We start from the raw sequence: 14356 nt of genomic DNA, 5'->3' as shown, positions 1-14356 counted from the left end.
TGTGTGTATAGAGCAATAAATTTATATTTTTTGTCGAAATATGGAATCATATATTTTCTTTTACCTGTTATTTTCTCAAAAGTTTTAAAAATGCAGTAAAAAATTTGGTACTTTTTGAACAATACCTTCTACGGTAGATTATGTTAAAAACTAACATCTTATTTTTTTGTAATATAAACCATGCCAAGAAACATAACAGAGTACAAAATTGATATTAAATAACTTTGAGATTCCTTGAGTTTTTCAAAAAGATCCAGACATAATTTCAGAACATGATGATTTTTACTGTCTAAATTTGTGGCAGCGTATAAAGCCAATTTTTGTTATTAAAATTACTTTCAAATCCTCTGGGTTCTATTATCAGAGAAATAAGTTTTATTAGAGGCGTTAAGTAATTAGTAAATTTATATTAATACATCAATAAGGTATAAGTTTCTATTGTTATCGTTTTATTATATTTAATTACAATTCAAAGTTCGAGTTAAGTTATTACCATGAAATGTGCTAAATTAAGTTTTATTATAAAACTAATGAGAGAGAGATTCACGAGTAAAAAGCCTCATTCCAAAAATTTACTATAGAATGTACAAACCCTTCTTGGTTTCTTATTCCACAGGAATTGAGGTTATTGCACCAGCTTTTTGCAGAAAATCCTTTTGAGGATACACCAAGTAACTTCTCTCCAAAAAACCCTATATGCATTACATACATTGATATCACAGTAAAATAAATAAGAAAGTTTCAATCATTACTTCATATAACGGATATAACCCTTATATAACTAAAAGAAAAAAAATATTTAAAATAAAATAGTTTTAACATTTATTCAGTTTGCTACACAAATTTAATAAAAAAACCTTCACCATTTTGTCAAGAAAATTTTACCTCATTTTCTTCATTTCAATTTTTCATCACCACCAAACACTTAGAACCAGACTTTCTGTAAATTTTTTTTATTACTTTTTTACTCACACCCTTAAAGTACATATTTTCGTTTTTAAACCTGTCAAAAATGAAATAACACTCTTGGTTTTGACCAGAGTACTCTCAATTATCACAGTTAAAAAATAAGTATTTGTACATTTTTTGTACAATTGTATACATTGATATCACAGTAAAATAAATAAGAAAGTTTCAATCATTACTTCATATAACAAAAAGAAAAAAAAAAACATTTAAAATAAAATAGTTTTAACATTTATTTAGTTTACTACACAAATTTAATAAAAAAACCTTCACCATTTTGTCAAGAAACTTTTACCTCATTTCCTTCATTTCAATTTTTTATTACTTTTTTACTCGCACCCTTAAAGTACATATTTTCGTTTTTAAACCTGTCAAAAATGAAATAACACTCTTGGTTTTGACCCCAGAGTACTCTCAATTATCACAGTTAAAAAATAAGTATTTGTACATTTTTTGTACAATTGTATACATTGATATCACAGTAAAATAAATAAGAAAGTTTTAATCATTACTTCATATAACAAAAAGAAAAAAAAAACATTTAAAATAAAATAGTTTTAACATTTATTTAGTTTACTACACAAATTTAATAAAAAAACCTTCACCATTTTGTCAAGAAAATTTTACCTCATTTCCTTCATTTCAATTTTTTATTACTTTTTTACTCGCACCCTTAAAGTACATATTTTCGTTTACTTTTTTCTGTCAAAATGAAATAACACTCTTGGTTTTGACCCCAGAGTACTCTCAATTATCACAGTTAAAAAATAAGTATTTGTACATTTTTTGTACAATTGTATACATTGATATCACAGTAAAATAAATAAGAAAGTTTCAATCATTACTTCATATATCAAAAAGAAAAAAAAACATTTAAAATAAAATAGTTTTAACATTTATTCAGTTTACTACACAAATTTAATAAAAAAACCTTCACCATTTTGTCAAGAAAATTTTACCTCATTTCCTTCATTTCAATTTTTTATTACTTTTTTACTCGCACCCTTAAAGTACATATTTTCGTTTTTAAACCTGTCAAAAATGAAATAACACTCTTGGTTTTGACCAGAGTACTCTCAATTATCACAGTTAAAAAATAAGTATTTGTACATTTTTTGTACAATTGTATACATTGATATCACAGTAAAATAAATAAGAAAGTTTCAATCATTACTTCATATATCAAAAAGAAAAAAAAACATTTAAAATAAAATAGTTTTAACATTTATTTAGTTTACTACACAAATTTAATAAAAAAACCTTCACCATTTTGTCAAGAAAATTTTACCTCATTTTCTTCATTTCAATTTTTCATCACCACCAAACACTTAGAACCAGACTTTCTGTAATTTTTTTTTATTACTTTTTTACTCACACCCTTAATGTACAGGGTGGTCGAAACTAGTCTGTTTTAACAGAGAAAACCTATTTCTCGACTAGATAGAGCAAAACAGACATAGATGTCATGGGCTCGATTTCTGAGACACATTTAATGGCGTAAACTGCCTGTTTATATTTTCAGTACCGACAGAGATACGGGGTCTTTTTGAATTTTTTACAATATTGAAAATTGTCCATAACTTTTTTATTTCGCGGAATAATAAAATTCTGTAAAAACGTTCTCAAGGCACTTTTTTAAGCACAATCCAGTGGCGTAGCCAGTTTTTTTTCTATGCTTGCTCTTTTTGTCAGAAATAATAAAAAATATAATTTTTTAAATGGAAATCATAGTTGGCTATGAACTTAAAATGTTGCTGACGTTTAACCCTTTCCAAAGATATAAAGTTATGGTATATATTTCTAAGAATGAGAGAAATATTAGGTTTCTTATCTTTATATCAAAGCGGGCCTTGATTTTGTGTTGACCTGTTTGCCTAATTATTTTTTATCACAATTTAATATTCTGTATTATTATTTATCTGCATAATTACTTTTGAAACGGTAAATTAAGATTCTATATTAGTAATTACAATTAAAATCGATACAATAAACAAAGAACAAAACTAAAAAAACGTTTTCTAAAAAAATCATCAAAGATGTTCAAACTGAGCACCTCATTTTTTAAGTTCATAGCCGACTATGATTTCCATTTACAAAATTATATTATTTCTGACAAAAAGAGGAAGCATAGAAAAAAACGGACAACGCCACTGGATTGTGCTTAAAAAAGTGCCTTAAGAACGTTTTTACGGAATTTTATTATTCCGCGAAATATAAAAGTTATGGGCAATTTTCAAAATGGTAAAAAATTCAAAAACACCCTGTATCTCAGTTGGCAGTGAAAATATCAACAGGCGGTTTACGCCATTAAACGTGTCTCAGAAATCGAGCCCATGATATCTATGTCGGTTTTACTCTTTCTAGTCAGGAAATAGGTTTTCTCTGTTAAAACAGACCAATTTCGACCACCCTGTACATATTTTCGTTTTTAAACCTGTCAAAAATGAAATAACACTCTTGGTTTTGACCAGAGTACTCTCAAAAGTAATTTGGTTATCCTAAAAAATGTACTTAAAGTCATTGTCATTGCTTAAAATATATGTTTTTAATAAAAAATGATACTTTATCTAAATCTGGATCATATTATAAAAGATAAATTGTTTGCTTTTTGTTAGAGTTCTTTGCTCTATTCTTGCTACGAGTGTTCAGAGCTGGAGAAGTGGCACTTCTTAGAATTTCAATAATTTTTGAGGTTCTATGGTAAATATTTTTATCAAAATTTCTCATTCTGCAAGAGAAGAATGTTATTTCTTGTTATTTTTGTAGAAATTATGATAACCTAATACAAAGAGACTATAACGATTCATAAATTCCAAAAATTGATATTAAATAACTGTGAGTTTCAGTATTTTCAACGAGTTTTTCAAAAATATCCAGACATAATTTCAGAACATGAAGATTTTCACTGTTTAAATTTGTGGCAGCGTATAAAGCAATTTTCTTGTCCTAGAATCCATAATTTCGATCAAAAAAATTTGAAAAAACTTGAAATAATTGTAATAAACCTTACCTTCATCAAGAGTTTGTGATTGTTCAACTGAGTAACTTCTTAGAACCATTTTTTCTAATTACGTAATGATCGTGATTTGACAACACTGTTTTTTTAAAATACCTTCACCATTTTATCAAGAAAACTTTATCTAATTTTCTTTGATTTTTATTTTTTTTTCACCACCAAACACTTAAAACCAGGCTATTCTTGGATCTATTTTATAAAAAAAAACTTCCTAAACATCTTAACTTTTAAGATAGAGGGTGGTAATTTTCTAAATAAACTTTTTTTGACCAGAAGTCTTTGGTCTAGTGTCCAATATGAACGATCTAATACAAAGGAACTATTCTGTAAAAGCTGTCATTTTTTGCAACGTGCCTACTTCTATAAAAGATCTAAAAAGTTCGATTTTGTCCATCCCTAATAAAAAATCGAAAACCTTGAAAACCTATAATTTTATGCTGCCATCTATTGGAGAACTAGTACAAACTTATCAAGCGCCATAACATATTTAAATTAATAATTTATCCTTAATTATTAATAAATGATTTATTTATTGTTATTACTGCTATTATTACCCTTTTTCGTATTACCTTATTATTATATTAATAATAACAAACAGTCTCTACTATAGAAATAATCCCGCTGAAATTTTTGAAAAATAAAAATGTCAATCAGTGACATTTGTCAATTGTCAATTGGAATTATTTATTTTTATTACGAAAATGGTCAACAATTTTGAAAAAAACCTTCTTAGATCTAAATGAAAATAATGTGGTTTTAAAACGGTACGCAGCGAAAATGTTCTACCAGTCATATTCGGGTGATATTTTACATCTAAACGTCGGTGGCAAGAGGTAAATGCTGCGCTAAAAAGCAGCAACTTTTCAGTAAATAATTTATCTCTTATCCTCGCAGATTTTCGACATCAAGGCAGACTCTCACGCTGGTTCCGGACACGTTCTTTACCGCTCTGTTAAACGGTCGCATTCCCAGCTTACGCGACGAAAAAGGATGCATTTTCATCGACAGAGACCCAGAAGTTTTTTCAGTTATTCTAAACTACCTACGAACCAAAGAGATCAATTTGAAAGGGATCGATCTCAGGACTTTGAGACACGAAGCCGAATACTATAACGTCGCTCCTCTAGTCAGAAGGCTGATGTTATGTGAGGAGCTAACACAATCCACTTGCGGTGACGTATTGTTCTATGGATACCTTCCTCCTCCTTGTAAGTAAATCTTGGATTTATAAGAATTTTAACCTACAAAATACGTTTTTTAGCGGTTCCATTGCAGGATGCTTCAAATTCAGGTGTTCCTCTCGTTGAAACGACTGCAGTACACCAGTCTAGAAGCAGATTGGTTGAAGCTAACGGTGAACAAAATCAAAATGAACCAGATAGTGTTCCTGGTACAAGCAAGGATACAGGAAATGGTGCTCAAAATCATGCAGGGACTTATTTCCAAGCTAGGCAAGGTAAAAATTAACTATACAATATAATGATCAAAAAATTTAATGATTAAGTACCTACGACATGATTTTCTTATTCGAATTTGCTGTAGGTTAGACTTAGATAGTAATAATAACTACTAGTAATAATACTGAATAATAAATTAGATGAAATAAATAATTTATTAATTTTATTATGTGATATGAGAAATAAATGTTCTCGCCATGAGAGATGGCACATGTTTTTTGAGACACCCTGTAATTCTTCATATTGTAGGACATTCTAGAAACTCCTCCTTGGAACTGAGGATGCAAGGGCTGCAGGCCAGCTACAGCAGGAGTTCTCAAGACTTGAGAGGTGTTGCCAATAGAGGTCACTCGCGCACAGCCTCCTTGGACTTGAGGCATGCCCGCAATTCATCAGCCGACTTGAATAAGCTGGTCAGAAATGACCTAGGATTAGTTTTCGGAGCCTCAGGTGAGTTATTGTGTGGTTTTAGCTGGCAATCTGTCATTACTTGGCTCACACTTTGCTCCACCTAAATTGAGTCTATACACACCCTGCCACAAGCCCATGTAATTTTGCAGTTACTAGTCCAAGAAACATTCAACATATAAAGAATAAAAAGAATTTATCTATTTTTATCTTTTATTAAAGATATACCGTATGCTCGAATAAAAACGGCATCCAGTTGGCTTGGAAATGACGATCGATGACATTTCCCATATAAATTATTTACATATGAAATGACAGCGATCTTCATTTCATAGCCATCGCTGACGCCGTTTTTATTTGATCATACGGTACTAATATATCAGAGTAACTTTAAAATTAAACCTTTTTTGAATTCAAATATTAATATAAAAAAAATAGAGCAGGAAAGGTGAAGGCGCCGGGTTAAACGTAGTCTTGACTAAGGACACGGAGGGGCGCCGCGCCGGGCGCTTTGACCCAAAATTTTACCACTAAGTTTCATATCTATCTTAATAGATGGTTATTTTCCTTTATTTACGACCCTGTATGATGGTTAGTCTAAACTTTTGATTGATTTTTTTTTGTTATTTAGCTTCAAGCTGGGCAGATCCATTGCGGGTACAGATTATTAAAGCTCATCACAACTGGATTGTAGTGGGATATGCTCATTTTGTCGTTTGTTACAGGTAATTTTTTACGAAATAATACAGGGCGTTTCAAAAAACATGTGCCATCTCTCGTGGGGAGATTCCTCAGGTAAAAATAGGATTTATTTTTCATATCAACATAGGTCCGATTCTGCTTTGTTTCATAGCTACAGGGTGTTAAAGTCTTAATATTTTTTCGATTTATTTTAATTTTCGTCCAAGTACTTTCAGCGTTTCAAATGAAATTTTGAGGGTAAAAGTTACTATAAATGCGACATTTTTTAATGCTATAAAAGTGTCCACTATTCACCAGGGACGGGCATATGGGTTATCACTGGAATATTTAAAAAAAGCATAGTTTAAGAGTTTTTACAGGATCTTAACACTTTTGAAAATTAGTTTTTTTGTAATTATCTTAAATACCATTATTTTTTATTTGAAATTGCTGTAGGTTGGAGTAATAGTATCTAATAATCCCTAATAGTAATAATATTTAATAATAAATTAGGTAAAATATATGATTTATTAATTTTATTTTTATTTTAATTTTATTAATAATTGTGATTAATAAACTTGCGTTTATCTCATCAAGGAGGCCGAATTGGACAAAATATCAAGAGATAACTTTGAATTGGTCTACACTATTTTTTGCTATCAAAAAGAAAAAAGTCAGTGGCGCACATGTTTTTTTATTGAAAAATATTCCAGTGATAACACTTTTTTAGCTTTAAAATATGTAGGACTTGTAGTAACTTTTACCCCCAAAATTTTATTCGAATCACTAAAAGCCCTTGGAAAAAAATTATAATAAATCGAAAGAATATTAAAGAGTTTAACACCCTGTAGCTATGAAACAAAGCAGAATCGGACGAAATGAAAAATAAATCTTATTTTTACGTGAGGGATCTCCCCACGAGAGATGGCACATGTTTTTTGAAAAACACATATGATTCAAAATAAAAAATATATAAATTGTAAAATTAGTAATTTTTTAATGGCCATAATGCGTTCTTTCAAAATCATCGAACAACTAAATCATTTCCATAGATCCAGTGACGTACCGTGACTTTGAATTTTGAGACCAAAAACTGAAACAATAATTTGTCAAAAAAATCATATTACAGCTATATGTTTTATTTTGCTGCTTTTATTAAACTTTTTAGAAAATAATTTAAAGGAAAAATGTTAATTCAGTTAATATTTATTTTTGTATACTGCTCAGATTTATCTGGTCTTCTATATATTTTGGAAATTTGAGAATTATCTGAAGATTTTCATGTAAAAATTGGCATTGATATTGGTGGTGGATCGCTTAAAGTTTGTCTGAATGTGCTCCCTGAAAATGATCCCGAATATTTCAAGAAATATAAAAGTGCTGGAATTAATAAACTATTCATAATTGGCTTAGGACCAAAGTTGTCTGAATCTTATGCTAACATTAAAAGCCTCTTTGAGACGTTAGATCTGCAGTCCATATGTGGAATTTGTTCCTATACTTTTGCCGCTGACTTTAAGCTTATTATGATTCTCCTTGGTCTTCAGTCAAATTCATCCACTCACACTTGCCCATGGTATGATGTAAATGTAAAGGAAATGGAAATTAAAGGATCATTCAGAACTATAAAAAGTATTACAGAAAATACAAATTTATGACAACAATCTGGAGGAAATATAACAAAAGCCAAAGATTTTATAATATATATATTTTTTTAAACTGTTGTTCAGTGAACCATATAAAAAAGGGCAATTATTTTTTAGAAAACTGTATAAACATACCTTTAATCATTGGCGACGAAGAAACACCTGTCTTAAAGTATATTCCTCTCCTGAGCTTCACCTTTTGTTAGGTGTGGTTCAAAAACTATTTGATTGTCTTGAATTGGAGAATACCAATGTTGCAACAGAATGGATAAAAAAAAGCGGGATTGAAACTAGATCATTATGGAAAATGTAACGGAAATAACGCCAGACAACTTTTAAAGAAAGTAGATATTTTGAAGACGATATCGCCCGGTAAAGAATCCTATTCAAAGTTTTGACAAGCAAAATCCTAAACATCTTTTTTTTAGGAAATAAATATATTGCAGTGTGTTCTGCATTCAATCAAGTAGTTTCGAGTTGTTTTGGTCAAGCACTAAACAAACATTTTGAACATGACATCGAACAATTTAGATTGGAAATACTCAACTTGGGTATTAAGATAACCCCAAAGATTCATGCAATTCTGCATCATGTGCCAGAGTTTATAAAAGCAAATCATAGAGCTCTAGGATTTTACTCGGAACAAGCATCTGAGCAGGTTCATTTTTCCTTTAAATTATTTTCTAAAAAGTTTAACTTGAATCCTCGTTCAGGATGCTACCAAAATAGTCTTTTACGATGTATTTGTTGTTATAATAATCCACGTATTTAAGATTTGTGTTGTACTTAGCTTAAGTTAAATTTAGCGATAAAACCACTTAGGGAAGAATTATAATTATTCTAACTTATTAGTTAACATTTTTATGCAAAATAAAACATATAGCTGTAATATGATTTTTTTGACAAATTATTTGTCAGTTTTTGGTCTCAAAATTTAAAGTCAGGGTACGTCACTGGATCTATGGAAATGATTTAGTTTATCGATGATTTTGAAAGAACGCATTATGGCCATTAAAAAATTACTAATTTTACAATTTATATATTTTTTATTTTGAATCATATAAAAACCGAACAGTGCCCGTATAAGAAATTTTTTTTATACCTTTTTTTTAAAATAAAAACAGGTTAAAAGACTCTAGCGGTTGGCAGCAAGTGTTTACCAGCCCCCACATAGAAAATTGTATAGAACGTATCGCCATCAATGCCAAAATGGGCCCGACGGACATCTCAAAAATGGTGGCGATATCGTACGGCAGTCAAGTGAGGCTATGGGGCATATCGGACACGGGGGACATGACCAATATAGGTTAGGAACTTTCTAGTTGTCTGCAGTATTTTTTATTCTCTTTACGCGCGTCGGTAGTAAAGAAGTTTCACTTTATTATTATTTTTTTCTAGGAACATTTAATTTGTTGGTACGCGTGGAGTATTTGTTTTTCATCGGTAGTCAGTTGGTAGCGCTGTCGCCCTCTGGAAAGTTGGGGGTGTGGCATGCGATGACGCAACACTGGCAGACGCAAGACGTCATGCCCATAGCCTCCTTCGATACGGCAGGTTCCATATTATTGCTGGGATGCAACAACGGATGCATCTATTATATAGGTAGGTATACCGTACGATCGAAAAAAAACGGCGTCAATTACCATCAATTGTACCATTCCTCATTTGGTATTTTATTAATAAAAAATAAAGGGGAAGTTGCGAATTTTCATAAATATACAGGGTATATAAAAAATTATATCGATTTTTCGGACATTTTTAGAAAATCTTTCTTTTTTTTAACAGATATGCAGAAATTTCCTTTGAGGATGAAGGATAATGATTTGTTGGTGACCGAATTGTATAGAGATCCAAACAATGACACTGTCACAGCTATTTCCGTTTATTTAACACCGAAAACAGGTAAGTATAGGTTTAAAAAATGACTAATTTAGTAATAAGAATTGTTAATAAATTTCTGTGTGGTACAATAAACATAGCAAAATTTAGTTATAACGCTTAGAAGATGTTTTTTTTTCTATAAATTATTAACTTTTTTAATATTTGACGTTGCCGCGTTGTCCGATTTTTAATTGATTCTCCTGATTTTTTAACATGGATAATTTTTATGTACTTTGATGGCAATATTAATTATTAACTGCGAAAAACATAAATATTTAAATAAGTAAAATATATTTGAGAAAAGTACTTAAAAATGCCACGTTTTTATTGGAAAAAATATTACATCGACGTTGCCAACTTGTGCCTATTTTCTGTTATTCCACTGTTATTTATTTTTTCGTTGTAATTTAAATGAAATTATTTCAACTTGAGACAAAAATATAACAAGAAAATGTTGCCAAGTTTGTTTGATTTACAGATTTTCTACTGGTTTTGTTCTTTTTATTTAAATTGAATGATTTTAACCTGGTAGAAACGACAAACTAACCGGTGTCTTGTTTTTAACGAAAATAATTGGAGAAAATTAGTGAAACGATGTTGCCAAATTGTGCAGATTTCACATATTTTACTGGTTTTAACGTTTAATTTATAAATTAAATAATTTATTAATCAAAATAGTAATTAAAAATCGATGTTGCCAGGTTGTGGCTTTTTTCAGATATCCTACCGATTTTCTATATTCCTTTCAATTCAATTATTAAAATAGTAAATATAAAAATCGATGTTGCCAAGTCGTGCCGATTTTCAGATATCCTACCGATTTGTCCTTTTAATTTAAATGAACCTACATATATATTTTAACCTGAAACAAGTAACTGATGCCTTGTGTTTCATGTCAGCTTCTGAGAGACACCGCGAAGGTATGGATGCCAATTTCAATTTCCAAGCTTTCACAAAACGACACACCACACAAACATAGGTTTAATTCGATTTGTTTGTCTTAGTGATTTTTAGTTTTACTTTTAGTTACTAATTTTCTTTTCTATATTATGTTGGGGGTTGCTGACGATTTTGGTTTCTTTTTAATGTTTTTCCATTAGAAAAAATTGATCTATGACTCAATGTTATACATTATATTATGTAAAGCACACGCAAAATATGTTTGTTGAGTTTTTGCTGGTATATAACACAAGACAGCGGAGCTATGATTTGTAGTTTTTCAAGCCTAGATCATATTATATAAAAAATATTGATTTCAAATTTTTCTTACGTTTTGAGTGCCCGAAATTGTAAAATTTAATATTAATATTGTATGATCTAGGTGTATAAATCTTTTTTAACATCTAATAAAGTAAAGTTAGTATGAGACTAGTTATATATAAATTGATTTTCGATTTTTTAAAACATCTTGATTAGATCTCTGTGGTAATTGGATAGAAATAGCTTACGGTACCACTTCGGGAGCAGTAAGGGTGATAGTACAACACCCAGAGACTGTAGGATATGGGCCACAACTATTTCAAACATTTACCGTGCATCAGAGTCGTGTCACAAAGGTTTGTATATCGTTAAACTTACTCGATAATTAAATAAAATGGCAACAAATACTTTCAAGAATGAACATAGGAACAGTGTTTATATTACAAATCCTATGTTCAATGTAACAATAAAAATTGTCTGTCCTTTTAGGTTACTGTGTTGCAAGGACTTGTCAGTTTAAAAATAAACAAAAACGCGTTAATCTGTGTTGCAAACTCTATATTTCAATTAATAAATCCTATATTCATTGATCAAATCAAAGCTATGTGTATTTCCTTTTTGGTATCTTAATTTCATATTTAAACATAACTATAATAATTTCTATTTGAAATCCTATGTTCACAGTTGACTTAAGACTATATTTTTAATGTCTAGGTGACTGTTGTATGAACTTGTTAGTGTTTAAAGTGAACATAGCGACAATGTTTTGTAATATAAATCCTATGTTTATGATCCTAGTATAGGGTTATAGTCAATTTCACAAGTGAACATAGCTATAATAAATTATATTATAAATCCTATGTTCACATTTAAACTAGCTTATATTTTCTCGTTCTAGGTCACTCTCTCCGAAAAATTCTTGGTCTCGGTCTGTTCCGAGTACAACCACGTCCGATCCTGGAAGGTTACCAGGTTCAGGGGTATGCTGAGTACTCAGCCCGGCTCGGCGCCCGAGGCCTCCTTCAAAATCGTGGCGCTGGAAGCGGCCGAGCCCCCCGTAACCACCGGCAGTACCGGGCCTCAGGGGGGCGTGGCCTCTTTGACCGGCGCCGGCAACGATTGCGGACCGTTCGGCGAGCAGGACGACGAGCAGGTGTTCGTGCAGAAGGTGGTACCCGACGCGGATCAGCTGTTCGTCAGGCTGGCCAGTAACGGCAAGAGGTCAGTTTGTTTTATACCTATAGATCGCAGATTAAGTATTATAGATATGCACTAATTTCGAGCAGGGTTCGATTTTACACAGCTTCGTATCCTTTAAAGAAAATTATTTTAGAAAGGTTAGAGAACTTGATCAGTCTCTTCCAGATTTGTACACTTTGTATAAAGTTTGTGCGATTCGCAGGGTTTGCGTGATAAAGGCGGTAGATGGCAGCACGGTGAGCGCGTTTTGCGTGCACGAATGCGAGGGTTCCAGTCGTATGGGTTCGAGACCGCGAAGGTTCATTTTTACCGGTCATTCCAATGGTTCAATACAGATGTGGGACCTCACCACCGCTTTGGATCTCTGCTACAAGACTGATTTAGGTAAATTTCGCTCACTCTGTATATCTAAAACTCTTTCCCTAGACAATTAATATTTTTTCGTTGATTCGTCCTGTACGTACAGGGTGGCCTATTGGTGCGAGAACGTCTAATATTGTCGTTGTTGACAAATATATGATAAAACGTTTTATATGAATATTGCATGGTTTATAATGGTGCATATATCCTAATAGTATACAGGATGTCCTTATATATGTATGTTCATATTGAACAGTATTTTTTTTTAAAGCCATCTCATATTTTTTTAATACCGCAAATATCTGCGAAATCCTTAAAGATTTAGGAACACTCTAAACATAAAAATGTTTTTTTATCGCCAACTTTATCATTACTTTTTTTTGGCGTGTCCTGTATACAACAAAATATTATTAGGATATGCCTCTTTATAAACCATGCAACATTTCTATGAAACTTTATTTCATATCTTTGTCGCAACAACGACGATACTGGACTTCCTCGCACCTGTATGCACGGCTTTTGAGGTTATGTTTGCTTCTTCTTTAGACTCGAACCCCTTCTACATGAAAAAACCGTCGAATTCGACAGAGAAACGCGACGGCGGGCCGACGCCCACCGAGCTTCTGCGCATGCTCGACCAGTGCGACATCAGCAACAGCCTGTGTTCCACGCCCTGTATGTCGCCTTGCATGTCGCTGGCGACCGCGACTCGCCTGAAATCTAGCAACGTCGCCTTCCTCAATCAGCAACTCGGCAACGAGGTTGACAAGAACGCGGGGTCCGCGTAGAAAACGCCAAATAGAAGAATGAGAAGAGAGGAGTGTAAAGTTAGGTAAGGTTTTTGACACCTTTAGGTGTGACGTTATTGTATATGCAACCAAAAATACATCCTAGAGCCCTAAAAAGGATTTTATTCTACTAGTCTGAATGTTGTGAGTTCTGTCTGAATAAAAAGTTGTACATTTGAAAGAAGCGCCAAAAAATTTTAGAACAGGAAACAATTAAAAAGAAATTAGTTTTAATCATGAAAAGTTGGATTATGTTCAAGGGGAGGATCCCTGACAGTGACAGTTGTGTCTGTTATTTTAATTCGCAGGCAAATGATCTTTTCTGCCATTTTTTGGATGTCATCTATCGAAATCTTTCCTGAACGTGATTTAGAGAAAGTTGTTAGGGCTTGGTGTATTATTGGTTGCATAACTTGTGATGGTCAATCGCTTGTGATTATGACACGATGTCTAAAAAATCCTATTTTGTTATTGTATTTTATTTATTTATTTTAGATCACTTATAGTTAAAATGAGGTGTATAAATGCATAGAATATTAGGGTTATTTTGTTATTTTTTATAATACAATGAATTAAGAGATTAAAAGAACATTTAGGTGATTTTTATATTATTTTTTTTGTGGCGTAATTGAATTCGCAAACTTCTATTGTCTTTCTTTTCTTGATTGATGAATTGTTGTTTACTATATATATATATATATATATATAATTAAAAAGTTATAGCATTTTGAAAAGAGTATATACATATGTATA

At 31.4% G+C, this 14356-nt stretch overlaps 2 protein-coding genes across 2 annotated transcripts; one reads left to right on the top strand and one right to left on the bottom strand.

Annotated features, from left to right (window-relative positions):
• Nucleotides 1-773: 773 nt before the first annotated feature.
• On the bottom strand, nucleotides 774-4242 carry LOC115880284. The gene is made up of 5 exons (XM_030897467.1): nucleotides 3977-4242; nucleotides 3761-3912; nucleotides 3592-3631; nucleotides 3401-3464; nucleotides 774-781 (listed from the first exon to the last, which is right to left on the bottom strand). Exons 1-5 carry the CDS (start codon nucleotides 3980-3982, stop codon nucleotides 774-776), a joined length of 270 nt encoding a protein of 89 aa, XP_030753327.1. The 5' UTR covers nucleotides 3983-4242.
• A 423-nt stretch (nucleotides 4243-4665) lies between these two features.
• On the top strand, nucleotides 4666-14048 carry LOC115880315 (BTB/POZ domain-containing protein KCTD3). The gene is made up of 12 exons (XM_030897507.1): nucleotides 4666-4815; nucleotides 4877-5190; nucleotides 5244-5438; nucleotides 5689-5889; nucleotides 6479-6572; nucleotides 9299-9480; nucleotides 9573-9776; nucleotides 9960-10076; nucleotides 11472-11611; nucleotides 12154-12476; nucleotides 12658-12839; nucleotides 13362-14048. The coding sequence occupies exons 1-12, from the start codon at nucleotides 4760-4762 to the stop codon at nucleotides 13601-13603; spliced, it is 2250 nt and encodes a 749-aa protein (XP_030753367.1). The 5' UTR covers nucleotides 4666-4759; the 3' UTR covers nucleotides 13604-14048.
• Nucleotides 14049-14356: the final 308 nt, after the last annotated feature.

This window comes from Sitophilus oryzae, unplaced genomic scaffold (genome assembly GCF_002938485.1).
Source record: "Sitophilus oryzae breed Bouriz unplaced genomic scaffold, Soryzae_2.0 scaffold_1621_pilon_pilon, whole genome shotgun sequence".
Lineage (NCBI taxonomy): Eukaryota > Metazoa > Arthropoda > Insecta > Coleoptera > Curculionidae > Sitophilus > Sitophilus oryzae.
The sequence above is the reverse complement of the archived record's forward strand: the minus strand, read 5'-3'. Positions and strand labels throughout refer to the sequence as shown.

Excerpts from the sequence above, each read along its gene's own strand:
- LOC115880284 (XM_030897467.1), bottom strand. Across the intron at positions 3,632-3,760 it reads GGAATTTATGAATCGTTATA|TGCCACTTCTCCAGCTCTGA; the intron begins GTCTCTTTGTAT and ends AATTCTAAGAAG. Across the intron at positions 3,465-3,591 it reads ACACTCGTAGCAAGAATAGA|GATAACCAAATTACTTTTGA; the intron begins GCAAAGAACTCT and ends TACATTTTTTAG.
- LOC115880315 (XM_030897507.1), top strand. The coding sequence starts at position 4,760 with ATGTTCTACCAGTCATATTCGGGTGATATTTTACATCTAAACGTCGGT. Across the intron at positions 5,191-5,243 it reads TGGATACCTTCCTCCTCCTT|CGGTTCCATTGCAGGATGCT; the intron begins GTAAGTAAATCT and ends TACGTTTTTTAG. Across the intron at positions 12,840-13,361 it reads CTGCTACAAGACTGATTTAG|ACTCGAACCCCTTCTACATG; the intron begins GTAAATTTCGCT and ends CTTCTTCTTTAG.